The sequence below is a fragment of the Eubalaena glacialis genome, chromosome 9 (assembly GCF_028564815.1).
Source record: "Eubalaena glacialis isolate mEubGla1 chromosome 9, mEubGla1.1.hap2.+ XY, whole genome shotgun sequence".
Lineage (NCBI taxonomy): Eukaryota > Metazoa > Chordata > Mammalia > Artiodactyla > Balaenidae > Eubalaena > Eubalaena glacialis.
Window position 1 is genome coordinate 12,844,230 of NC_083724.1, and position 26,786 is coordinate 12,871,015.

General features: G+C 38.2%; 1 protein-coding gene across 5 annotated transcripts in view; it reads left to right on the plus strand.

Moving 5' to 3' along the window:
* STRBP (spermatid perinuclear RNA binding protein) overlaps nt 1–26,786 on the plus strand; it is a 183,727-nt gene that overhangs the window by 140,410 nt on the left and 16,531 nt on the right. For all 5 annotated transcript variants that reach the window (XM_061199958.1, XM_061199960.1, XM_061199956.1 and 2 more), the window contains exons 6-13: nt 6,954–7,045; nt 7,580–7,675; nt 8,812–8,923; nt 9,597–9,694; nt 9,893–10,004; nt 21,596–21,688; nt 22,079–22,278; nt 26,362–26,520. In XM_061199958.1, the coding sequence (XP_061055941.1) occupies nt 6,954–7,045; nt 7,580–7,675; nt 8,812–8,923; nt 9,597–9,694; nt 9,893–10,004; nt 21,596–21,688; nt 22,079–22,278; nt 26,362–26,520 (962 nt within the window). The remainder of the gene's footprint in view (nt 1–6,953; nt 7,046–7,579; nt 7,676–8,811; nt 8,924–9,596; nt 9,695–9,892; nt 10,005–21,595; nt 21,689–22,078; nt 22,279–26,361; nt 26,521–26,786) is intronic.

The following is a 26,786-nucleotide window of genomic DNA, read 5'->3' on the forward strand; positions in this document are numbered from 1 at the left end:
TGGCAATGCCATTGTATAAAAGTAGAGTGATAAATCTCTTCAGTTTTGAGAAGTAATGATGGAGCTGGGTTTCTTTTTTGATATTTTTATCCTTTCACATTAGCTTGTTACTACCTCTCAGTCCTGTCCCTAGAAACTTGCCATGTGGTATTTCCCCTGTGTCAGACCTTTGACCAACTGGCCCCTCCCTATCATGACAATTTAGAGGCAATGCGGCCTAACTGGACCAACGGGGGGGGGGGGCACTCCCTGTTGCTGTTTTTTCATCACTAGACATTCAGCAAGTTCCATTGCTTACTCCCCTACCTGAAATACCAGTGCAGCAAGAAGTATTGGTCAGTGTCTTAATTTATTTCAAGTTGATGATAAAGGAAGAAAAAGACACATTTACCAGAGATGTTAGAATTTCGAGTTTTGGCAGACATGACTCAGGATTTCTTAAAGTAAAAGTGATAGACTCCTTTTGTAAAAAGTCTTCTGGGGTAACTAAAATCAGCTATACCATACCCGACGGATATAAACTAGACACATTTATGAGTCATAGTTTAAAATTAAAATGCATCCAATCTATAATTAGGTTTATGCCTGTACTTTTTTTATTTTTGGCTGCATATAGTATCTCTAACACCTCTGAAGAACCAATCTTAAATGGCTTAATTTCTTTAACAGCTTTACAGTTCACCATTAACTGTAGAACTATAAAATGATTTCTGAAGTATCAAGATAATTCTGTTAATTCTGGTAAGCTGTGTTCTCTTGACCCTCTAGTGTAAAACTAACCATTTCTAAGTATAGTTATAATTATAGATATTATTAAAAATTCTTTGAGTATAGAGAGATGAAAGAAGATTGAAGTTGCCAAAGGCTAGATTTGTCTAGATTTGAAATTGCCGAAGACTATATAATGTTTGCTTGTAGCTGTAGACATCCCTTCCATTACTTTAAAAGTATTGAGAATATCAGGCTTCTTTTTCCCTATGGCTTTGTGCACTTACATGGGATTTTATCAGTTTTCAGTGATGCCCTTAAGCTTAGTCTGCTGCCTTTATAACTTTATGTTCAGAGAACCTGAAAACAGATTCTTAGAATATTGCACCCTTACTAGAAGACTAGTTATTACAGAATGGAATTTGTAGGAGAGTAGGAGAGTTATAGTCTCTATTCAAGGTGTTTGGGTTACTAAAGGATCCCAAGACCTCTTTATAATATGAATCTCATCAGGTGATGTTAGCATAATTGTGTGGGATCAGGTTAAGATGAAAGAATCAGCTTGGATCTTATGTTTTACACGTTACTTCCTCTCCTTTTAAATGGCAGAAAGATTTGCTTTGCCGTTTTCCTTAACCTCACTGCCCTGTTGACTCACTTGTTATCTCTTATAATTTGCTCATTTTGTCTAATTTGGACTTTGTCAAAGTTTTGTTTTTTTTAATTCTTAATTTATTTTTGGCTGCGCGTGGGCTTTCTTTAGTTGTGGCAGGTGGGGGCTACTCTTCATTGCAGTGCGCGGGCTTCTCATTGCAGTGGCTTCTCTTGTTGCAGAGCACAGGCTTTAGGCGCGTGGGCTTCAGCAGTTGCAGCACGCGGGCTCAGTAGTTGCGGCACGCGGGCTCAGTAGTTGCGGCACACGGGCTCAGTAGTTGCGGCGCGCAGGCTCTAGGGTGTGCGGGGTTCGGTAGTGGTGGCTCACAGGCTCTAGAGCGCAGGCTCAGTAGTTGTGGCACGGGCTTAGTTGCTCCCCAGCATGTGGGATCTTCCTGGACCAGGGATCGAACCCGTGTCCCCTGCATTGGTAGGCAGATTCTTAACCACTGCGCCACTGGCGAAGTCCCTGTCAGAGGTTTTTGATCTGCACTAGCAGTTTTTTGTATTCCTGGGCGACTTTGAGGATCCAGTATAACTAAGCATTTGAGACCTGGGCTATACAATTCTGTAGGATTTGTTTTATCACACCAGATGGCTCCTCTCGCCTTGATGCAGTTCTTTTCAGCTGCATGGGGTGAAAGCACAAGATTCATTTGGGTTCCAGGAATTTCTAAGTTTAAGAGAGATCTCTTTAAAAAAATCTGCACTCATTTTCTTTCTCAAAGTTTAAAAAAATAGGCATTGTAACTTTTTGGGAGACATTTTCCTATAGAATTTCAATTTCTCCCCTCCCATAAAACAAACAGGCTGTTCACAGTACATACCTTATGTCTTTCTCTTCCCTCTCTTCACTTGCCACATATTTGCGTAAAATCAAAAAAGGGAAAAAAAGTCTGAGAGCAGGCAGAACTGGAGGACTGGGGCAGGTGAAGAGCATCACACTTATCTCCTCAGGGTTGTCTCTGCAGAAGTGGATCTATCTAACTGCTCGTTTCAAATCACTGTTTAGATTTTCAGTGGCCAGAGTACATAGTGAATCTCTTTGGTATGGTTTACTGTTTCACAGGTAAGAGTTCTCCTGTGCCGTCAGTCTTTTTTCCATATTCTAACCCTTTACTTGAAGGCCCTGTAGAAAAACCATTCCCCATAACTACATGCTTCCTGCTAAAGAAGGCACAGGAGAAAAAGCACAGACCTTGCTGCCTGGCAGCCAAGTGTTTGATTCTTAACTCCATTAACTATTACTCTGTGACCTTGGACAGGTTTCTTTATTTTAAAATGTGGGTAATGAATACTTTAGAAAGTTGTTTCATGAGAGAATTTATGTAATGTAACCTGTACAATGCTCAGCACAAAGTGATTGCTTAGTAAATAGTAGTAGTTACTCAGTTTACTAAAATATGTCACAGCACAAACTCATCTACTCAAAGTGCCTTGAGTTCACAGTGAGAATAATGTGTACATGATAGGTCTGAAGAAGTGAACATAAACACAGTTAAACTCATAAATAGCCATTGAAGTGTAGTATTGGAATCAGTGTAGTGTATTTGCTGCAGTGCTAATAATGAGCTGTCTTACTATAAAGTTTATGATTCATTGAGACAGGTATCTTTTTCCCTACCTCTGTCCTTTATCCCTAGCACCCGGAGTGGTACCTGATACTTAGTAGGCAATCAAAAGAAAATCTGTTAAATGAATTTTTGTAGCTAGCATATTATCTGATCAAATAGAACTGTCTGGTATGCAAGAAGCATTAACAGTGGACATCTCAGAATTCAAGTAATATATATTGAAGATTTAGCTTTGCTAAGGTATTTTATAACTTACTGTGTTATAAGCACTTTCTCATATATGATTTATTTGAACCCTCACAACAGTTCAATGAGGTAGATAATTGTCCTGTTGTATAAATGAAGAAAATCTCACGTTTTACCCGTCTCCTCTGACTCTTAAGTCCAGTTACTATCTAAGATGATCGTAGGAGCATCTTAGCTGATTTAGTTATTCTGAGCATCACATAGTCTAAGCTTCTTTTGGTGCTTGTGATTTTAAACCAGAAGTATATTTGCTATGAGGCTGATAAATCCAGCTGCTTATTGTATTTATAGTGCAATTTGAAACCAGGTGGATAGGGAAACTACAGAGGCACTTGTGGCTAAGGCTAAGATAAACTGCAGCCCTCAGTATGAAGGTAGATTCTCAGGGGTTCACAGAGAAGTTGCCCAAGAGTCCCTTTTCCGTATTGGTGCCAGTGTGAACTTCTGACGCTTTTTGGCAGAAGTTCGCTAGCATGAGTCCTGCTAGGTGGAAGACCAGTCCAGAGATCACACCTAGGATTTATAACAATGCTGCAGGCTTTATTTTCCTGCCTTCCCCAGCTGCTAGACCTACATTATCCAGTGCAAACCTGTAGCCACTATCTTTCCAGTGGCCCACTGCCTACTGAGGCACTGAAGAAAAGTGATATCTAGTGATGTTTCTACCATAAATTAGGAGAACAGTGCTCTGTTTTACCTTAGTGCTACATTTACCTGTTCACATTATTGTGGCCTGAGATTTCGCATGGGCAGTGACTTGAAGCATAATGTCTGCTCTCTGCAGAGCCTCAAGGAATTGGGAGAAGGGACTGCCTGGGGATCTTCAGGCTACCCTGGAAATGCTGTCAGCGTGAACTCAGTAGCTCAGCTTCATTCAGCTTCATTCCAGCTTTGAAATGTTAAGGAGGCCTTCGTGATAACCCAGCTTGGTTATTTTACCTTTGAAGAGCCCAGGTTCCAGGCACATAAATCCTATTTAACACAGTCATGTTCTGGCTTTTCCCCACCGCATCTCCAGGCTAGTGTTTTTGTGAACGGGCAAAGAGTTAGCTTGCATGTAAGGGATGGAGGGAAACTGACGAGCATTTCCTGCCATACGGTGTGTTTCTGGTCACTGATCTAACCTCTAACCAAATAAATGAGGTTAGGCATAATAGACTTCTTTTCAGTGCTTCCATTGTTCAGAATGTTTTATGTACCTTCATGCCCTGATACCAGGTTACTGAGCAGTGAATTTTTTAAAAAGCTCTTTTCTTTGCTTTTGTCATTTTTGTTGCTATCCCCTATCTGTTTTACTGGTCACTGTAGGAAAAAATGAAATGGCTCACAGTTCCATTGTTTCTAATTTAAAGACTCCAAGATGCCTTTTTATCAGAAAAGCTTTGCTTCCCCGCAAAATTGAAACACCTATGTTAAAGTTCACACAGAAATGTTAAACTTGAGGTTCTTCTTTGAGAAGTAGCAGTGTTTTTCCAGAAACAATTCTGTGATTGCCACATTAAGTAATTTTTTTTAATGAATGAAAATATAAAAAACTGTATGTAATTAATTATATAAAGGAAATAGGCAAGCAGGGCTTATAAGTAACACTGCAGTGCCATATAAATTTATATAGTTTTAAAATAAGAAACTTTGAAGAAGATAAAATGAGATAAATTATTACATCTCCTCTGCTGTTTCCCACCTCATGAATATTGAAACATTTTGGATCTTTTGACTTTTTGACTGTCAGAGCATGAAGAAAAGAAACATGGCCATTGTGATGGTGATATAAAAAGGAATCCGGTGGAAGTCTTCTGTTCACTGCCTGTCCCTTTCATCTCTTTTTAGTAGAATCTGCTGCCTCCAAATGTTGACTGTCTGTAGCAAGCAGATGTCAGTATTTTTATTTTTATTTTTTAATAAGAATTAATGGATATAATCTGACTTTGGGAATGAAAGAATTTGTCTAAACATTTTTGCCATTAAATAAAAATGTCTCTGTGGTGATGAGCAGATGTTAATTACAAGCTCTGTTCACTGGACGAAAGTATCAGAAAGTTCAAAAAGAGTTGTTTTGCCTTGTCTTTTCCTATCCAAACTTCCTCTGACTCACTCCCCTCTTCCATTGACCCTCCGCTTCCAAGTACTCCTACTTGATACAATGATAGAATAAAACTTAGTTTGCTTTACTCTTAACTTAAAGATTGAAGTCCTAAAAAATAAGCACGGTCCATACCTTTTCTTGGGATTACATTATTTAGCAGTCAGTCAACCTTTGTCATGTCTAACTTTTAAGAGATTCTAATTGTTCATTTACAGTAGTTTGTGCTACCTTGTACGTGAGCTTTACACAGATGCTTGTATTGACCACAGTTAAACATTTTCACATATAAACATGAAAATGAGTGAGTTGTATGCTTTGTGTCATTAAAAAGACATAATTAAGCAAGGCCAGGAACTAGATCACCTATGAAATAAGTACCCATAGTATGTTTGCTTATGTTTATAAATAAAAACATATTAACAGTTCTTTTTGAGGCTTTCCATTTTATGAGTAAAAAGGGGTGATGAAATGAGACCCTGTGTTTTGAATTTGTTGGCAGAGATTAATGTGAAACAATGCAAGTATCTGCTGCAGAGCTCGCCTGGTCAAAAAATAAGTGTGTAGCACTTCAGCCTTTACATGTTGCAGCCAATAAGGAAAGCCCACATAGACATACTGCTGAGTTTGTGACTGCCATGATTGTACCAGGAAGGAGTGTTGGTGGACTTGCTAAGAGGGTTCTTAAAAGAGAATGGTGAATATGACTTAATTGGATTAGTCAAAGAATTGTTCTCCAAGAAGCATTTGTATGTTGTATGCATTTAAGTAATGCACCAAGTCTTCAAAAGTTTAAAAACCCACTTCCTGGTGGCTTAGAGGAAATAAATTTGGCTATCTAAACGTGGATTTAGTATCTTGTGACATCTTCTCGAATATGGATATTTGTCACTGATCACACATTTGAGTTCTTAATTTTGCTGCTCTGGGCCATCTAATCCAACTTTGAAATGTTAAGGCAAGTCAAATAGTTGTACTTAGATAGTATTCTTTGCTGCTTTTTGAAAAAAAAGCTATGTAAAACTTGAAGTATATTTCAGTGTTTTTCATATTTGTAGTTTTAATAATTTTGGTTTAGAAAAGAAATAATTAGAAAACTCCAAGGTAACACTGGCAGAGTTCTCATCAGTGGGGTAAAGTTTCTATTAATGGTTATCTTGTTGGATGAGTTTATTCAGTTGTAAAAAAATAAAATTGCCATGCTCAGTGTATTCTTAGTATATCTCAAATTGATGACCTAAGAGAGCCCTAATTTTCCTTAAGAATTGATTAGTGATTAAAATCCCTTCTATAGCGAAAAATTGTTATTGCTAGTGGTCCCAGATTTCCACTCTTTGTCCCCTGCCAAAGGAAAAAGTGCCATGTACCTATTTTGTGCCCTGTGGTGTTACATACATGCTTAATAAGATCCCAGATTGTATGTAGCAGTGGTCATTGATTTGTTTACTGAACAAATGCCTTTGTGCTCCTGTTGTACTTGTGTGCAGAATGGCTCTGTTGACTGTTTACTTAAGTAATCATAGTGCACATAATTTAAAAAAAGCAACAAAGCCAAAACCTGAAATCTTCTGGGAGTCTTATTAGTTCACTCAAAGGCTGCTCTTCTTTTTATTTTTATTGTTTGGTAATTTGACAGGAACCCCTTGGTCAAACTGTATCTGTCTCTCTTTATCCCATTTTCCCATTAGAAAAGGTTGCGATGAAAGATCCTCCGGACTTATTGGACAGGCAGAAATGCCTGAACGCCTTGGCGTCTCTTCGACATGCCAAATGGTTTCAGGTTGGCTCTTTGTTATTATCTTATTGTTATTGTAGCCTTGTGCAGGTTTCATTTGGAACACCTGCCTCTTAATGGTTTCTGTGTAATATATAAAACGGGGGTGCTCTCTGCCTCTTAGGGTTATTGTAGGAGTAAATGCTTTAATTTAGGTAAAGTGCCCAGTATAGCTTCTCCTGTAGTTAATGATATTTAATTATCACATAATCCTTTTTGGCTTAGTACTCTGAATTTCAAATGATAGCTTATAAAATCCAAACATGGGGTGAGAAAAGCTAAAAGTTCAGAGAGTTGCCTGGAAATGGGGTTGCCCTGAGGCTATAAAAGTGACTTTAATAATATGCTTCCTTTACTTTAAAACCTGCCTTTCTAAACCATAATTTTACTACTCTTAAGAACTTGATTTTTTTGTTTACTTGACAACTTATGAATGACTAACTAATTAGTATTCATTTTAAAGAACCTATCCGTGATCAGTGTCCTTAAAATGAAGGGTGGATTTCAACAGGGATATTGGAACCATTTCGTTTGTTTTAGGCAAGGGCAAATGGATTAAAATCATGCGTAATTGTCCTCCGAATTCTGCGTGATTTGTGCAACAGAGTCCCCACATGGGCACCATTAAAAGGATGGGTAAGTACTTAAACATGATTAAAAGCAAATTCTGAAGCTATAGTTAGAGGAAATCCTGTAGAAATTATATGTTACTGTAAAACGGCTATATTCTGAGTTAGCTAAGGTGTGCATTATCTATTTTTGTTCTGGAAAAAAATTATGGATCTTTTTATATGAATTCTTTTTTATGAATATAACTTGTCTCTTCTACTTCATCATATTCATACTATAGAGACTGAGCTATTTTTTCTGACAAAAAGTTTCTATACCTGTTAAAAGTGCGTGTCTTCCTGTACTTTACTCTCCACTGATGGTTGATTATTATTCACCTACTGCCCAGGAAAGCCTCCTTGACTGGCACATTTCTCTTTCAGTGCTACTTCCATTTAAAGAAAAAATTACCTGGTATACCAGTATAAGGCTCCCTTACCCTCTTTTTCTTTCTCTTTGAGTATAGACACTTAAAAATAAGTTCATATTAGTAATTGAAGTCAGGTGAATAGTACACTTAACTGTAGTTTATAATGTATATTGCCAAACTTACTTAATTTGGAAATTATTATGCTTGAACCAATTAAGACCTAATAAAGAACATTATAAAACAAATAAAGCTATAAAAGGGTCATTTTAAATTAATTTAGCAATTATTATTTTGATATTGGCATTGTGAGTTTTTAGTTTATTAAATATGGAGATTTGGTCCTTCTTTAATTCCAATTGTAATAGTTGGGGCAAGATGTCTGAAATGAAGTCTTACTGTGGTTTGAGTGCTTCCTAGGTTAAGTGGGAGATGGGTGGGCTGGGTTTGAACACTGATTATTTATTGGCTATTACTAACCTATATGAAGGCTTGTTAAAACTTTGTTAAGTCAATTAGATGACTGCAGTTTCTTAAGTAATCCTTTCAGAGTAACTAAAAATAAAGTTTTGGTGACAAAATGTCTTCTGAATATATAATCTTGAAAATGGTTGATTTAAAGACTCTGGCCGGGGTAAAAGTTGATAATCAAGTGGGAAAAGTTAATTGGGCCCTAAATGTTAAATGGACTTTAACCTTTTTGGCCTCCATTGTAGATAGAAATGTCAGCTCACATTTAACTGGAATCCTTTTAACACTTGGTGCATGTACTAATTTGTAATTTAATATCTTCTAGCCACTAGAGCTTATATGTGAAAAGTCTATAGGTACTTGTAATAGACCTTTGGGCGCTGGGGAGGCCTTGAGACGAGTAATGGAGTGTTTGGCATCTGGAATTCTACTTCCTGGTAAGGGTTTCAAACTCTGGAGGCAGAAGAATCAGAAAAATTTCATTTTAGTTTAGTTTTCTATTATGTGCTAAGTTTGTCCTCTGCCCAGGGAAATGATGTATAGGAGTTGTTTTGCTTGGAATTTTAGCAACTAGAATGCTTGAATGTTGGAGAAGTGCCATAAAACTCTCTCTCAATAATTGTAATTTATGTTTCATATGTACTAACATAAAAGGTACTAATAAGATATTGTGTCTGCTATGAATTTGCTTCACCTAGAGCTTTGAATTTGAAAATGTTTATGTTGAGTTAAAATGTATGAAGTTCATTCTGTTTGCAGTCCGGTGATTAATTTGGAAAAATTAAGTTTGGTCTTATTTTCCATATGTAATCCCTTTAAAGATTTGGGATGATTCATCATGCCGTTTATGAATTCTCAGAGTTAAAACCCAATTTTGACCTTAGATATACAAGCGACTTCTAGTAAAATAAGGACATTTATATGCTAACATACTGAAAATGAGTGTCCTTTTTACTCTATTTAAATTGAGCAGATTTTTAACCTCGTTCCTTAGTTTTTTTTTTCTTTTTCTTTTTCTCTCCATTCTTTTCTTTCTATTTTGTGTTAGTTTATTGAATTCTAAACTCAGTTCTGAATGATACTTGAGTTTTTCTTTTGCCTTTGCCAAAGGGGGTCCTGGTCTTCATGATCCTTGTGAGAGGGACCCAACAGATGCTCTGAGCTATATGACCATCCAACAAAAAGAAGATATTACCCACAGTGCACAGGTATGAGATGGGCCATATCACTGTGGTCTATTAGAGGGATATCATGTAATTTATTTAAACACTTTATTCTTGCCTGCTGTTAGGGACTTTTGTCATCATAATAATAGTATTTGATGAATGTGTTTTTAGCTAGATGTTCTAAGGGCTTTATGAATGAAACATTTGAAATTTGAATAAATACAATCTTTTGTTCTTTAGCATGCACTCAGACTATCAGCCTTTGGCCAGATTTATAAAGTGCTGGAAATGGACCCCCTTCCATCTAGTAAGCCTTTTCAGAAATATTCCTGGTCAGTTACTGATAAAGAAGGTGAGTGTGCAAGTTTTTTATTGGGGTTGGATGTGGGCAGTGATGGAGATGGCCATGGGATGCGTCTCTTGTTAGAGCTGAGAGAACTTAATTTTTAACCCAAGTCATATAAGAACGTTTATTGATTTTCTTCCGTCCCATTAGTGACATCAGCTTGCTGTCATTTATTCTTTTTTTTAAATTTATTTATTTATGGCTGTGTTGGGTCTTCATTTATGTGCGAGGGCCTTCTCTAGTTGTGGCAAGTGGGGGCCACTCTTCATCACGGTGCGCGGGCCTCTCACTATCGCGGCCTCCCTTGTTGCGGAGCACAGGCTCCAGACGCGCAAGCTCAGCAATTGTGGCTCACGGGCCCAGTCACTCCGCGGCATGTGGGATCCTCCCAGACCAGGGCTCGAACCCGTGTCCCCTGCATTGGCAGGCAGATTCTCAACCACTGCGCCACCAGGGAAGCCCTCATTTATTCTTATTAGTGACGAACTCATTTGGCTTTGTTGATCAGATTCCATTACTGCATAGACTTAGGGACAACACTTTGAGAACCGCTGGTCTGAGGCGAAGAGAAAAGTCACAAACGAGGAGGAGACGTTGTCACGGTCACTCATCAGTTTGATGATCTTGTCATAATTGGAAGTGTTATGTAACCAAGAAAGAGAAAACAAAAACATAGAGGAGGAGAAAAGTGTATTGGAAAATTCAGGACTGTCTTCCATTTGTACTAGTCTGTGTGAACTCAGATTAGAGTTTCAGCAGGAAGAGCACAGGCGTTAGCGTCAGTGCGACCTGGTTCCAGTCATAGCCCCCCTGCTTACTAGCTTTAGCTCTTGAGCGATTAGTTCATCACTTTATGTACTGATATTATTCCAACCTTATTGGCTGTTGTCAGATTAAAATGCTCAATTCAGTGCCTGGAAACAGTAGATACTCAAATGCAAATCCACTTACTCTTCTCATTATGCCACAAAAAACATTCCTCCCTCCCTCCCTTCCTTCCTTCCTTCCTTCCTTCCTTCCTTCCTTCATCTCTATTTATACTAGAAGGTGGGATGTTTAACACCATATTTTCACCTGGGACAACCCACCTACCACAAATGATATTATTCTGATAATTTTTATGTGACAAAAATAGTGCAATGGCCCAATCTATTTATTTAAACACTGGAATTCCAGTGGGTCTAAAGACTTTTCAGGGAGTCCACCAGATCAAAATTATTTCATAATAATACTAAGGCTTTGTTTTTTCACCCTTTCCACTCTGTCTTTCATGAGTGTACAGTTGTCAAGAAGCTGTATATGACCTGTGATGGCATCGTCACTCTGATGGCTAATGAAATTTTTTGTATATTGCATTAAAATTTTTTTGTTTTAATTTCTAATATGCTAAATATTGATAGATATTACCCACAAAACAAAGTTTTTTGGGTGCTCAATAATTTTTTAAGAGGGTAAAGTGGTCCTGATACTGAAAAGTTTGAGAATCACTGCCTTACACTGTAAACTCCTCAAGGGTAAGGAATCCTCCAGACCTCACCACATAACTATTATAAAACCAATGCTCAAGAAATGTTGTGGAATGAAAGCTATTTTCTTCCAGAGGGTGCTCACACAGCAGCAAAGAATTTTTGAAAGAGATTCACATAGCCATGTCTCTGGATTGAATGACTGAATAAATATATAATAAATGATTGAATAAATGTATTTCAAATATATGTGTAGATTCTTATGGTTAATAATGAAAAATTTTATTTCAGTCACTGAATTCATAGCAGTTCTTTTGGTTTTGTATTTTTTCTTTCTCTAGATAGTAAAAGTATATCTATTGTTAACGTGACTTAGTTTTTTTTTTTTTTTTAACATCAACAGTCTTTCTCAAGAGTTTGGGAACTGCTGGTCTGTCAATTTATAGCTTAAAATAGAACCAGACAGTTGGTGTTTCCATTTGAGCCCTGTCAGTTACTAGCTGCATGACTTGGGCAGGTTACCTACCCATTCTGTGCCTTAGCTATAAGATGAGGGAGCCAAGGTCATTGCCTCCAGACACTTGCTGCAGTCTTCCTCATACTTTCATGTTTTTACCACCTAGCCTCCTGACATTTGCTTTTAAACTTTATTCTTAGAATTCTTGGTGATTTCAATATGCATTTAGATGATTTTTTTTTTTTTCAGAATTTTGACTTCTTAATTCCTTGACTTCCTCTCCCACAAATACCTTGTCTTCTACCTTACCTCAGGTGCCCATTCTGTGGACATATCCTAGACCTTGTCTTCAGTAACTGTACCTGTGCCTTCTCCCTAATTCATTCTCAAGAATCCCACTTTGTAAACCACCTCTCATCATCATACTGTCAGGAGCAGTACTCCTGCTCCAATTCTTGAACCTCACCACTGATTCTGTTAAATTTCATAGTCCCTCTCCTTCCTCATGTTCTCACTTCTGTCCCTTTTCTGCTTATATTCACGTGGTCCGTCATTAATGATCACGTCCTAGCATATACCTTCACTTTGTTGATCCTCTCCTCCTGGCAACTCTGGTTGAAATCCAACTGTGTGCCTACACCAGGTTGTTGGACATCATTGGAGAAAAAAATACATAGTCATCTTAACTGTTTTCCCTTTAAGTTTCAGACATTAACCTTAAGTAGACTGTTTGTGTTGGCTGGAAATCATCCTGTAAAGTCTAGAGTTGCCCAGTTTTCCTAGACAACTGTTGCAAATCTTGTGTCATTTCACACTTCCCTCCCCAGCCTTCCCTCTCATCTGATGACCTTATTTGCTGGAAGTACTCATGTGCTTTGCTTTCCCTCCCTTGACTGAATAAAGACCAGCCGTTCTACTTGTCCACTATATCACATTCCCTTTTGTCTACAAATGGACATTATTCTAGCAGTTCTTTCTTTTCTCATCAGCATCATTTCCTCCTTTTCTGCTTTTCTACTGGATCATTCTCATCAGCATAAAAACCTGCTATAATGCCTCGCATTTGAAAGACAAAGCTTAACTCCCCCTTGATTCTGCAGCTTCCTCCAACAGGGTCCCATTTCTCTGCTCCCCTTTATAGCAGTACTTTCAGAAAGAGTGGCCTATTGTTTCTTTCTCCTTTTGCACACTTCCTTTAAAGCTTATTCTAGGGGCTTCCCTGGCGGCGCAGTTGTTAAGAATCTGCCTGCCAGTGCAGGGGACACGGGTTTGAGCCCTGGTCCGGGAAGATCCCACATGCCGCAGAGCAACTAAGCCCGTGCGCCACAACTACTGAGCCTGCGCTCTAGAGCCCACGAGCCACAACTGTTGAGCCCACATGCCGCAACTACTGAAGCCCTCACTCCTAGATCCTGTGCTCCGCAACAAGAGAAGCCACCACAGTGAGAAGCCCGCGCACCGCAACGGAGAGTGGCCCCCACTCACCGCAACTAGAGAAAGCCCGCGCACGGCAACGAAGACCCAACGCAGCCAAAAATAAATAAATTAATTAATTAAAAAAAAAAACTTATTCTAATCAGCCTTTCTTCCTCGTCACTCTACCTAAGTCTCTCCTGTGACCTTCACGTTATTACGTTCAGTGGTTAGCTTTCAGTACTCATCTTAGGCAGCTTTTCAGCAACATTGGACACAGATGAACACTTATTTCTGCTATATTTAGTTATGAGATATAGCACATATATAGAAAAGTATAAAATATGTATCATTTAAAAAGTATTTATTTTGGGCTTCCCTGGTGGCACAGTGGTTAAGAATTCACCTGACAATGCAGGGGACATTGGTTTGAGCCCTGGTCCGGGAAGATCTCACATGCCACGGAGCAACTAAGCCTGTGCACCACAACTGCTGAGCCTGTGCTTTACAGCCCGCGAGCCGCAACTACTGAAGCCTGCACGCCTAGAGCCCGTGCTCCACAACAAGAGAAGCCACCGCAATGAGAAGCCCGCGCACCTCAACGAAGAGTAGCCCCTGCTCGCCGCAACTAGAGAAAACCCCCACGCAGCAACAAAGACCCGACACAGCCAAAAATAAATAAATAAATTTAAAAACAAGTAATTATTTAACAATTCCATATAATCACCATCCTAGTTAAGAAACGGAACATTGTCACCTTCTCAGAAGCCATTTATTTATCCTGTACATCACCTCCCTGCCCCATGAACTACGATTCCTGATTTTTTGATAATCGTTTCCTTGATTTTCTTTAAAGCTTTTCCACCTTTGTGTGCTTTTTTAAACAATTTAATTGGATATTGCCTAGAACTTTATAGAAATGGAATCATACTGAGTTTAATCTTTTGTGACTGACGTCTGTCCAGCATTGTTTGGGATATATTCATGTTACTGCATATAGCTATAGTGCATTTTTACACCTATATAGTATCCATTATGAATATACTACAACTTATCCTTTGTGCTTTTTTTTTTTTTTTTTAAGCAGAGGTTCTTTTTTAAAAAAATTAATTAATTAATTTATTTATTTTTGGCTGTGTTGGGTCTTCGTTTCTGTGCGAGGGCTTTCTCCAGTTGTGGCAAGCGGGGGCCACTCTTCATCGCGGTGCGCGGGCCTCTCACTATCGCGGCCTCTCTTGTTGCGGAGCGCAGGCTCAGTAGTTGTGGCTCACGGGCCTAGTTGCTCCGCGGCATGTGGGATCTTCCCAGACCAGGGCTCGAACCTGTGTCCGCTGCGTTAGCAGGCAGATTCTCAACCACTGCGCCACCAGGGAAGCCCTCCTTTGTGCTTTTGAAGGACATTAGGATTCTTTTTATTTTTTGGCAGCCACCCACAAGAAGGGTGGGAGCCTTCTTATTCATGCCTCTTGGAGTATAGGTCCAGGAGTTACTTTGGGCCAGTATATGACCTAGGAAGTGGTATATATAGCAATTTATATTCCCACCAGCAGTGTATGAAAGTTCCTGTTGTTCTGTATCCTCAACAACATTTGGTACTGTCAGACACTTTTTCTTTCTTTTTTTTTAAAATAAATTTATGTATTTATTTATTTCTGGCTGTGTTGGGTCTTCGTTGCTGTGCACAGGCTTTCTCTAGTTGCGGCGAGCAGGGGCTACGCTTCGTTGCGGTGCGTGGGCGTCTCACTGCGGTGGCTTCTCTTGTTGCGGAGCACGAGCTCTAGGCGCGCCAGCTTCAGTAGTTGTGGCACGCGTGCTCAGTAGTTGTGGCTCGCGTGCTCAGTAGTTGTGGCTCGCGGGCCCTAGAGTGCAGGCTCAGTAGTTGTGGTGCATGTGCTTAGTTGCTCTGCGGCACGTGGGATCTTCCCGGACCAGGGCTCGAACCCGTGTCCCCTGCATTGGCAGGCAGATTCTTAACCACTGCGCCACCAGGGAAGTCCGTAAGACACTTCTTCTGGCGTGAAATACTACTTTTTTTTGACCTCTAGGTCATTACTTTATCTTGGGTCTGCTATCCCACTGCCCTTTCCTCAGCTGTCTTTGTTTTTCCTCATCTTCCTGATATCTGAATATTAGTATCCCAGGGTACAGGCCTCAGACCATTTCTCTTTATTTACACCCATTTAGACTCTTTAGGAGATCTTATCTAGTCTCTTGTCTTGAAGTACCTTCTATTCAGTGAAGATTCCCAAATGTATGTCTTCACTCTAGACTCCCAGCCCTTGACCTCAGCCCCAGCTATCCAAGTGCCTCCTCACTGTCTCCACACGGATGTCTAACAGACATCTCAAACTTAAGATGTCCTGTCCTTACTCTACTTCTCATCTGTTCTTTCCATAGTTATCACCATCCCAGTCTTTGGAAACTCTATGCATCTCTGTGCTCAGGCCAAAAACCTTCACCCTTGAATCTTCTCTTTCTTTCATCCATATCCAAACCATCAGCAAATCCTGGCTGTTTTACTTTCAAAGTGTGTCCAGTATTCAGCTATTTGTTTAATTTCTTCACTGCTACCATCCTGGCCTAAACTACTGTCATCTCTTACCCTTGTTATTGCAGTATCTTCCCTATCTGGTCTTCCTTGCCCCTCTTGTCTGTTCTCAACAAAGCAGCAGTCTCTTTTTGTTCCCCTTAACATTTTATCTATAATTACAGATTCATAGGAAGTTGCAAAGATAGTACAGAGAGGTCCCGTGGACCCTTCGCCTGGTTTCTCCCAATGGTTACATCTTATGCAACTATAGGAGAACATGGAAACCAAGAAATTGACGTTTATACAATGTGTGTATAGGTTTTATGCCATTTTATCACATGTGTAGGTTTGTGTAACCACCATAGCAATCAAGACACAGAACTATTTCATCACCACAAAGATCTCATTTATGCTGCCCCTTTATAGTAACACCATTCCTCTTCCCACAGTCATCCCCAAGCCTTGGAAACCACTAACTTCTCTCCATCTCTATAATTTTGTTATTTCAAGGATTTTATGTCAATGAAGTTATCATTATGTGATCTTTTGAGATCCTCATCCCCCCACTCAGCATAATGCCCTTGTGGCCCATCCAAGTTGTTGGCATGTGTCAATAGTTTTGTTCCTTTTTGCTGTTAAGTAGGATTCCGTGGCATGAATGAGTCAGAGTTTGGTTTAACCATACACCTATTGTAGGACATTTTGTTTGTCTCCAGTTTTGGGCTATTACAAATAAAGGTGCTGTGAACAATCTTGTGTAGGTTTTTGTGAGCAATACACAAAAACGTAGATTTTTGTGTGTTAGATTAGCCAGCAGTTTTCCTTTGTTGAAATGTTTCATCAAGTTTTGGTTCTAAGGTTATGCGGGTCTTATGAGTTGGGAAGTGTCCATCCTTCTTTTTCTGTTCCTTGGAAGAGTGTGTGTAAGATTGATGTTATTTCTTCCTTAAATGTTTGGAAGAATTTATCAGTGAAGCCATTTGGTCATGAGGTTTTCTTTAAGGGAAGGTTTTAAATTATGGATCTAATTTCCTTAATAGGCATCGAACTATCTTCTTATGAGAGTTTTGGTAAATTGTGTTTTCTAGGAATTTGTCCATTTAATCTAAATTTAAAAATAAACTAATTTATAAGATCCTTTTATCTTTTTATTGTCTGCAGTATTGATGTCCTCTCTTATACGTTTTGTACCTCCTTTTTTTCTGATCGCTCTCACTAGAGGTTTATCAGTTTGTTTAGTCTTTAAAAAGAAATCAACTTTTGATTTTGTTGATTGTCTCCTGGTATATGCTTGTATTTTATTTCATTGATTTCTGCTCTTATCCTTTGTTTTTCCTCACTACCTTTTTTGGGTTTAATTTGCTGTTCTTTTTTAAATGTTTTGAAATAGATGAATACATGATTGGCGTTTTTTTTAAGCCTCTTATGTTATCATATATACTATTAAGACTAAGTTTTCCTTTATGCCCAGATTTATGTGCTTTATACTCTTTTTACATTAGCATTTTCATTATCAGTTAGTTAAAACTATTTTTTAATTTTCCTGTTATCAGTTCTTTGACATGTAAGCCATTTCGATGTCATTGCTTAATTTCCAGGCAAATGAGGATTTTTTAGTTATCTCTTTATTTTTTTTATTTTTTAAATTAATTTATTTTTCTATTTTTGGCTGCGTTGGGTCTTTGTTGCTGCACGCGGGCTTTCTAGTTGTGGTGAGCAGGGACTACCCTTTGTCGCGGTGCACGGACTTCTTATGGCAGTGGCTTCTCGTTGCGGAGCAAGTGCTCTAGGCGCACAGGCTTCAAAAGTTGTGGCACGCAGGCTCAGTAGTTGTGGCTTGTGGGCTCTAGAGCGCAGGCTCAGTAGTTGCGGCTCACAGGCTTAGTTGCTCTGTGGCATGTGGGATCTTCCCGGACCAGGGCTCGAACCCGTGTCCCCTGCATTGGCAGGCGGATTCTTAACCACTGCGCCACCAGGGAAGTCTGTTATCTCCTTATTTTTGAGCTCATTTATTCTACTGTGATCTGAGAACATGCTTTGTGTGATTTTTTTCCTTTGGTGGTTCTTGAAACTTCATTTATGGCTCAGCACATGGTCAGTTTTTATAAATGATTCATACTTTGAAAAGTATGTATATTCTGTAGGTGGTAGAGCCAGAATATTCTTTACATGTCAGGTCACATTTGTTCATTGTGTTGTTCAAATCTTATATACCTGTATACACACAGACACAGACACACACACACACACATTTTTTTTTTTTTTTTAACTTGTTCTCTTAATTGCTGAGAGAGGTATGCCAATTCCCCTCTATTGTGGATCGTCTGTTTCCCCTTGCAGGTCTGCCAGTTTTTAATTTCTACAATTTTGGCTCTTTTATAGTTTCAGATTTTCTGCCACAAATTCTTCTTGATTTTTTCTTTTCTTTTTGAGCATCCTAATCATTCTTTTTAATAAAGTTTGTTTCTGAAAGAATGCTTCATCATCTGGGTCTCTTTGGGATCTGTTTCTGTTTTCTGCTGCTTCTCATGATTTTTGATCACAGTATCTTGTCTTCTCATGTACCTGTGTTTTGTTTTTGTTTTGAGTGATGGAGACTTAAATTTAAAAATTTTGGAGGGAATTAAAGCCTAGAGTAATGATATAGTGCTCCAGGGAGGATTTGTATTTGTTTCTGGGAGATGACTAGTGGAATTGGCAATCTGGATCATATTAATGCAATCAGGGATTAAGGTGATTTGAAGGTGGGTTTCAGTCCTTGTGAGATCCAGACTATTTCTACTTCATTTACTTCTAGCATGTGGCATTGCAGAGGCCCAACCCACAGCGTGGGGAATTCACCAGGCCTTCCCCTTTTGAAGGTCCTTAAAGTCCAGTTTTTGACCCCTGAGACCTGGGTGCCTGAGGTGCTCTGTTCAGTTCTTAGTGGCTTTTTCTGGATGTGGAAGATACCCCCAGGGGAAATGTGGCCCCCAGAGCAGGGTTTCCTTTGTCTCTCGGATCTTGGCTCTATAATTCTTTGTTGCCCAGGAACAGACATTTGGTCCACCTATTCTGGTTGCTCTCATCTATTTCAATTGACTTACTTTCTCATACCAGAAGTGGAACTTGTGTATTTTGCAGAAGTTCCTCTGGTGAATCAGTGGCAGCTAAGGTTGAGAGCTACTGCTCCTGCTCATCTTCTGCTCCTGTCCCGTCCTTGTCACGCCACTCCAACCACTCAGGCCTGTATGCTATGTCTTAGCATGTTCCTGCCTTAAGACCTTTGTACTTGATGTTCTCTCTTCCTGGGGCTCTTTCCCCAAATAGCGGAATAGCTTACTCTTTTACTTTCTTTAGATCTTCTTCAGAAAGCTACCTTATCTATAAGTGATACTTTTCTGATGGGCATCACATGTAAAAAAAATAGCAACACATCCTCCTCCTTAAGCCTCTTATTTTTCTCCATTGTGCTCGGGACCATATGACATGTTGGGCTTAGTCTCCACCACCAGATGCAAACTCTTTAAGAACAGGGACGTTGTTTTGTTCTCTGTTATATGTCCAGCACCTAAAATTGTCCTGAACATAGAAAAACTATTAATATTTGTTGCTGGATGAATACATGAATGAAATTGTAATGAGGATGATGAAAGTACAGGCTTCATAGGGTGCTTGTGAGGCTTAAATAAATTAATTCATATAAGGTATTAAGAACAGTGCCAGGCATATGGTAAGCCTTCACCTATTGTTTTTAAGAATTGTTGCCTCTGAAATGGTCACTTCTTGTTTCTAGATACTGTAGATGTTGAAAACAACTTGCTTTTTGTAACACAAGCCCATCCCCCCACCCCCCCGCTCCCCCCCATTACTATTATGATTAGCTCCAGATTTTACAGCCCTTATCCAAGGGCAGGGATGGTAGAAGGAAGCTTAATCCATGAAGCTCTATTCACGTAGCTGGAGGATTTAGAGAATAGATCCATATGTCTAAGCCATCTGGTGAATTCCAGGCAATCAGGGAGCAGCTTTTAATGTAACTTAATGAGTGGGAGAGTGATTGAATAGATGTTGTTCCTTTTTAACTTTATCTCTTAAAGACTGCATTCTGGGAGACTGGCAAACTCACAGTTTTATGTAATGCAAATGAAATACAATACTAAGCAGATATAAGCAGATATTGCCTTCTGTTGAAGAGAGCACATCAAGATTGATTGACCTGAGTGGTAAGTATTGACTCAAGCAAATGCTGAAGTCAGTGTTTACCCCAAGGGACAATAAATCTTGATGATCAGAGAATATGTAGTTAATCTCAGTGTTATTACAAGGTTTCACTAAGAAGTATCTGGAAATCTTATGGCATGAATCTTTTGAGCATAACTTTCCTTTAGGAAAAACCCAACAACCAACTTTTACGCTGAAAACACAGAGTTCTTTAAAGTAGTACTTGGACAGGTTGATGAGCGTTTCTCTGATTGTTTTTATCTTGGACAGCAAAGCTCCTGCCTTATGTCTTGATGGCATTATTAACTAGCTGCTTTATCTAAGAAACAGATTAATATTAGTTCAGTTAGTTTTTGTTCCATACCCATTATGTTGTTTCTGAGTCTTATGTTAGATAGTTTATAAGATACAGACAAGGAGAAAATATCTTTGACCTTCATAGAACACTAAGGAAACACAAGGTCTCTGTATATGAAATAGGCAATGACACAAGACTACGTATGACACTTTATATTTCTGATACCATAGAAACTCTTCTAAAAAGTTGAGATGAGAGGGAAACTGAAGAAAACTTCATGGGGAAGATGAACTGTAAATAAAACCTTGAATAGAAATTTGAACAGGCAGACAGAAGAATATGTCATAGTATGAGAAATAATCATATTTCCGTAAGCATAAGATTTAACATGTGGACTTTAAAAATTAATAGTGTAGGGGCTTCCCTGGTGGCGCAGTGGTTGAGAATCTGCCTGCCAATGCAGGGGACACGGGTTCGAGCCCTGGTCTGGGAGGATCCCACATGCCGCGGAGCAACTAGGCCCGTGAGCCGCAATTGCTGAGCCTGCGCGTCTGGAGCCTGTGCTCCGCAACAAGAGAGGCCGCGATAATGAGAGGCCCGCGCACTGCGATGAAGAGTGGCCCACACTTGCCGCAACTAGAGAAAGCCCTCGCACAGAAACGAAGACCCAACACAACCATAAATAAATAAATAAATAAACCCAAAGTTAAAAACAAAACAAAACAAGCAACAAATCCTTACACCACCCCAGTCTAAGGGGCTGGTGAAAAGGTACATTTGGTGGATACAACCTGGTGCACAACCCTTTAAAAAAAAAAAAAAAAAAATTAATAGTATAATAAATGTGAACTTATAGAAATATTTGAAGAGACATAAGTGAAAATAAATCTTACTGCCAGAGATAACCACCTTTAACATTTTGATACATATCTTTCCAGACTTTTTTCTGTTTGTGCATATACAGATCTGAATATTATGCATAGATATTTGTATGTGTATATGTGAATAAATGGGAAAATAAATATTTATAAAAAGGGATAATATTGTTTCATAAAGATTCACTTAAAACTTTTTGCTATTACAAGATTATAAATATTTAATTGATCAGTGAAAGGGTCTTATGGTCCTTGTGATTCCTAAGATTTTTCCTTCCTGAATATATTAGTCACATTTGGTAGAGTAAGTAGAATCATTGTTTTGACTGATAATGAATCTCTTGTAATTGTTCAGGTGCTGGGTCTTCAGCTCTGAAGAGGCCATTTGAAGATGGATTAGGGGATGATAAAGATCCCAATAAGAAGATGAAACGAAACTTAAGGAAAAGTGTGTAAAATCTTTATTCTTATAGATGTCAACTAGAAAGGATTTATGTCTCAGGAAAATAAAAATTAAAGAGTGAAGAATTTGATTGATTTGAATTGGAGTTTTAAGAAACTGATTGAATAACTTTTGTTTCCAAGCATCATTTGCTTAAAATATACTGACAAACTAAAATTAACATATAGCTATGGTAATGCATATTACTTTTACAATGATGTTAGCATAATTATTTAAGCAGTAATTTTAGAATTACTTACGAAGTGAAGTTAATTTATATGTGCGTTTTGAAATTCTTTTTAAAATCTGAATTTATAGTGGTCACTAGGAACCTACAGAAACATAGATTAAAGCAAAATGGTCTAACTTCTGATCTTACTCCTCTTTCTCTTACAGTTCTGGATAGCAAAGCAATAGACCTTATGAATGCACTAATGAGGCTAAATCAGATCAGGCCTGGGCTTCAATATAAGCTCTTATCTCAGTCTGGCCCTGTCCATGCCCCAGTCTTCACAATGTCTGTAGATGTGGATGGTACAACATATGAAGCCTCAGGACCATCCAAGAAAACAGCAAAACTTCACGTAGCAGTGAAGGTACAGTATTTCTTTTACTCAACAGTGCTTTGTTATTTTATGTTGTAAATAAGGTGCTTGTTTATCTATAATAAATTAACAGAATTTTTCAAGATTTTAATGACAATAACATACAGTCTTTTGTCACCTCTGGATCACAAAACTCTTCTTTTTTTGGTTATAAAATGTGTTGATCATATAAAATTTGCAAAACACAAAAAAGTAAAAAAATAAAAACTGTGTTGGTTGCTTATCTCTGAGGCAGTTCATTAATATTTGTATATAGTATATACTTCCAGTCTTTTTCTGTTTCTTTTTTTTAGGTTGAGCTCACAGTGTATATGTAGTTTTATGCTCTGATTTTGTTTTTTTTTTTTTTCATTTCACATGTCATCAGTGTTTTTCTATGTTATTAAAATCTTCATAAATAATTTTTAATGGCTGTATGATTAACATGATATAGATGTACTATTGTTTGTTTAAACATTCCCCTATCATTGGATATTTTGCTGTTTGCAGATTTTTTCTGTCATAAATAAATTTAATGTGTTTTTTTTGCCTGTGGTGCCTTTTCTGTATTTCAGAATATTTCCATAGAGAATAAGATCCACGATTGAACCAGTCAATTATGCATATAGGTTTATAGAAAATTCTTAAATATTGGAATCTCTCCATGACTACATTTGACCTCTTGCAGACAAATGCGAAAATGTCAAAGATCAAGTAGATGGAAGATCACTTTTCACTAAAGAAAAGTTCTGTTATGTTACAGTATGACATAAGATGTAATTGGTCTGTTTTCATAGTCATTCCAGTTTGCAAGTATTATTAATGTAGATGCAAACATTATCCTAGATGCTAAGGATACAGCAGTGATCAAAATAAAGTCCTTGCCCTCCTGGAGCTTGCATTCTAGTGAGGATAGAATGGGGAGAAAGACAGCGGGATATACAAATGGGTCAGTTATTTGTCAGGTAGTAATAAGCACAATGCAGAAAAATAATAACTCAGCTGTAAAATTATAGGACAGAATGTTATGTTGTTTACAAAAGGGGTACTTTTTAAGTATGTTGCAATAGTATGAGTTTAAAATGAGGCAGAAAAAGAAAACTAAGAATGAGGGAAAAAGTGAATTTAGGAATAAGGCTAAAAATACAGTTTAATAACTTAGCTGTAAAGTATGCTGAGAATGAGTCACAAATTTGGATATAAGTTCTCTAGCATCTGACCCAGAAAGCTTTTGAAATATCAATATCAATTCACTGTCTATGACATAAGAACAGAAGGAGGAGCGTGGCTGCCCAGCAGCACGTACCCTAAAATGATGAAGATTAGTGGCCAGTCTTCCCTTTCCTCCTCTAGTCCTTTTTCCTGACTGTCCCTCACAAAGGACACCTTTAAGGACATAATCAGCCATATTCCATGAAAAGAATCTTAATCATTGTGGGGAAAAGATCGGCTGAAGGGGACAAGGGGTAAAGCCCCTCTGCAGAGGTTCCGGAGCCATTGGCTCTCTACTGTGCGGAAGCCACGAATATGACTTTCTCCTGAGTGGAGAGCCATGGGGTAGGGTGTGCTGCATGTTTTCACTCTTGGCCCCTTGTCTTTGAGGGTATCAACTTTCTCAGCCTCGACCCCTGTCCAGGAGAAAACAGGCATGGTTACCCTGGATTTTCCAGTCACCTTGTTTCCAAGAATCATTTTGTGATTTTTCAGCTCAATTGATGCGTTTATTAGGTTTGATTTGTTTGCCAGACATTTGAAACTCACTTTTCTTTGGTATACCAGTTTTTTTGGCCTTAATATATGTTTTTTAAACTTTTTATTACGAGAATTTTCAAACATGAAGTAGAATAATGCAGTACACATCCATGTGCCCATTACAGAACTTCATCAATTGTCATCATTTTGCTAATCTTGCAGAAACAAGTGTTAATTATAATCAGAGATAAAACAGGATTCAAACTTCGTGGAAAAGAGTAAAATACACTTTTTTACCAACAGTCAAATGGTGAAGGTGGGCAGAAACATTGCATGGTGCAACATGGTAAAGTAAATAGAGGGTTATGGTCCTTAATAGAAGGATGCATCTTGCATGAAAGGAGGTGAGACATATTTTATAGGCCCCTCTTCATGCTGCAGGAAGAATCATGGCCTTAATATTGATTCCAAACAAGCTGGATCTAGAGGTCCAAAAACTCCATATTTTTTTCTTTTTACTTCTGTAGCATATGTTAGTTAATAATCTTAGAATATGTGTTCATAGAAAAATAATTTGAAAAGTTTTTGTTAGTTGTGCTGTATTGCAAGTGCACTTCTAATATCCTTTGAGATTATCCATCAGTTATATAAAATATTTATAGATGTATCGAAATATGTTGCTACAAAAACAATAAATGAATCTGATATGTGAGAAAAGGGCAGAGAGAAGTGGTGTTAAATAATTCACATTAGACTTTTAACTGTCTGTATTAAATTGGGAAACTGTGTGTCTTTAGTTTTTTTTGGAGTAAACAAATCAAATTTCTTTGGGACTCTTGGCTTTTGACTTGCAGCCTGTGTTAGCCTGGTGTTAACTCCAGACTGATAACTATTCCTTCTGAGACGCGATTTCTTAGGGAGAGCATATTTGCGGGACTCAGGCAGTGGAGAAGGTGTTTTCTTTATAAATATTGACAAGGGTATAAGCAAACGATGTTAGTGTACTTAGTGTGAAGTCCTACCTGAGTACTCTTAGAACTTACGATGTTACAGAAGTATTCTTGGCCTTACTCCCAATGAATATAAGGAATTTATTTACGATTTGAAACGTTCAACAGAATGCCAAGTTCTCCATATGAATTGGGTGAATTAATTTCAAGTTCTCTAGGTACAGAAGTCTACTTCTGCCCATTTTTTGTTTAGAGTAATATTTTATTTATATTGGCAGAATCCTTTGCACAGAATGCCATTGTTTATAAAGGCTAGGCTGTTTGGCTTCTCATTTGTGTGGCAGCCGTAACAGTTTTTTGAGACACCTATTGGGTATAGTTGGGCTTATAAAGAAATATGCTGTTGCTTTTACACTCCAGCAACTTTAAACATTAGTCAAAAGCTAAAACAAATATAGGGATCTTTAGGAACCTAGTTCTGGTACAGACCTTTAAGTCAGTAACTGACAATGCAATGTCAACCAGTTTGATAGAGGCTTATAAAAATGCTAGTGCACATATTCTTCTGCAAACATCTAAAAAGCAGTTTAACCTGGAAGGAGATATTAAAAGGTGTACAAAACACACAAACACACACACTGTTCTGAAAACTGTATTTTAAAAAAGATGAGAAACGCCAGGCATGAGTAGAAATATAAGAAGAGTGAACATTGGGGGAAGCCATAATGTAACCGGGCCTTGAGAGGCAGGGATGGAGATACAAACCTAAACTTGTTCCTGGTTCACTTAGTGGTAGAGAATAAACCTGGAGACTGAATCTTTTCTTTCAGGTCTCGATTATGGTTTAAGTGGAAAGCCAAAGGGATGGATAGTAGAAAGCTTCAGATGTAATTTTGTAATTAACAGGCATATTGGCTCCAAGGTAAAGAAAACTCCTTGATTTCCCTTCTGTGCTAATTTCCCCTATTGGATTGAGTCATAGAACTTAGAGGTCAATTAATCAGTCTTCCTGTTTTGCAAATTGAAAAACTGAGGACCAGAGGAGAAATAAAGAGTTAGACCATCAGGTGTTTTCCTTTCTAGCCTAGTGTACTTTTCATAGTGTGCAATTTTACTTTCCCCCTCATCTCACTGGTTGAACTTGGCTATTCTGTTTCTCTACCTCTCATCTCCAAATTAAATGAACCCAGAGTAGCCTCAGGTTTGCATTTCTGTTATCCGTTATTTAAACCTAATTACTCTGAGGAGGTTTCCCCCATTTTCCATGGTGACACTCTGGTAGGTAAAACTTTTTTAACCAAGGATTTATAGATTTAGCACCATCTTTCTCTTTCTGCAGGGTGTTTCATGGTTTCAAATGTTGTGGGTTTGAAACTGTTGTTCTCAATATTTCATCTATTCTCTGTGGTGTCTGGTGTTTGAATAAAACTGAATCTTAATGTAATTTGTACAGGTACTGCAGGCAATGGGATACCCAACGGGCTTTGATGCAGATATTGAATGTATGAGTTCCGATGAAAAGTCAGATAATGAAGGCAAAAATGAAACAGTGTCTTCAAACTCAAGCAATAATACTGGAAATTCTACAACTGAAACCTCCAGTACCTTAGAGGTATACTTACATTTTTTTTCCTTGGAAGAAAAGTAATGTATGTTCATTGTCAAAAATTTGAGAGGTATGGAGAAGTATAAATGAGACAATCAAAAGCATATACAAGTATATGTATTCCAGAGGCAGCCATTATTAATATTTTGCTTTATTTATATCCAGCCTTTTTTCTATGTGTATTTTTTATGAAGGCAATCATATTTTCATACAGTTTTACATCTTGTTTTTTCACTTAACTCTAAAAATCGCTGTAAACATAACTGTATACT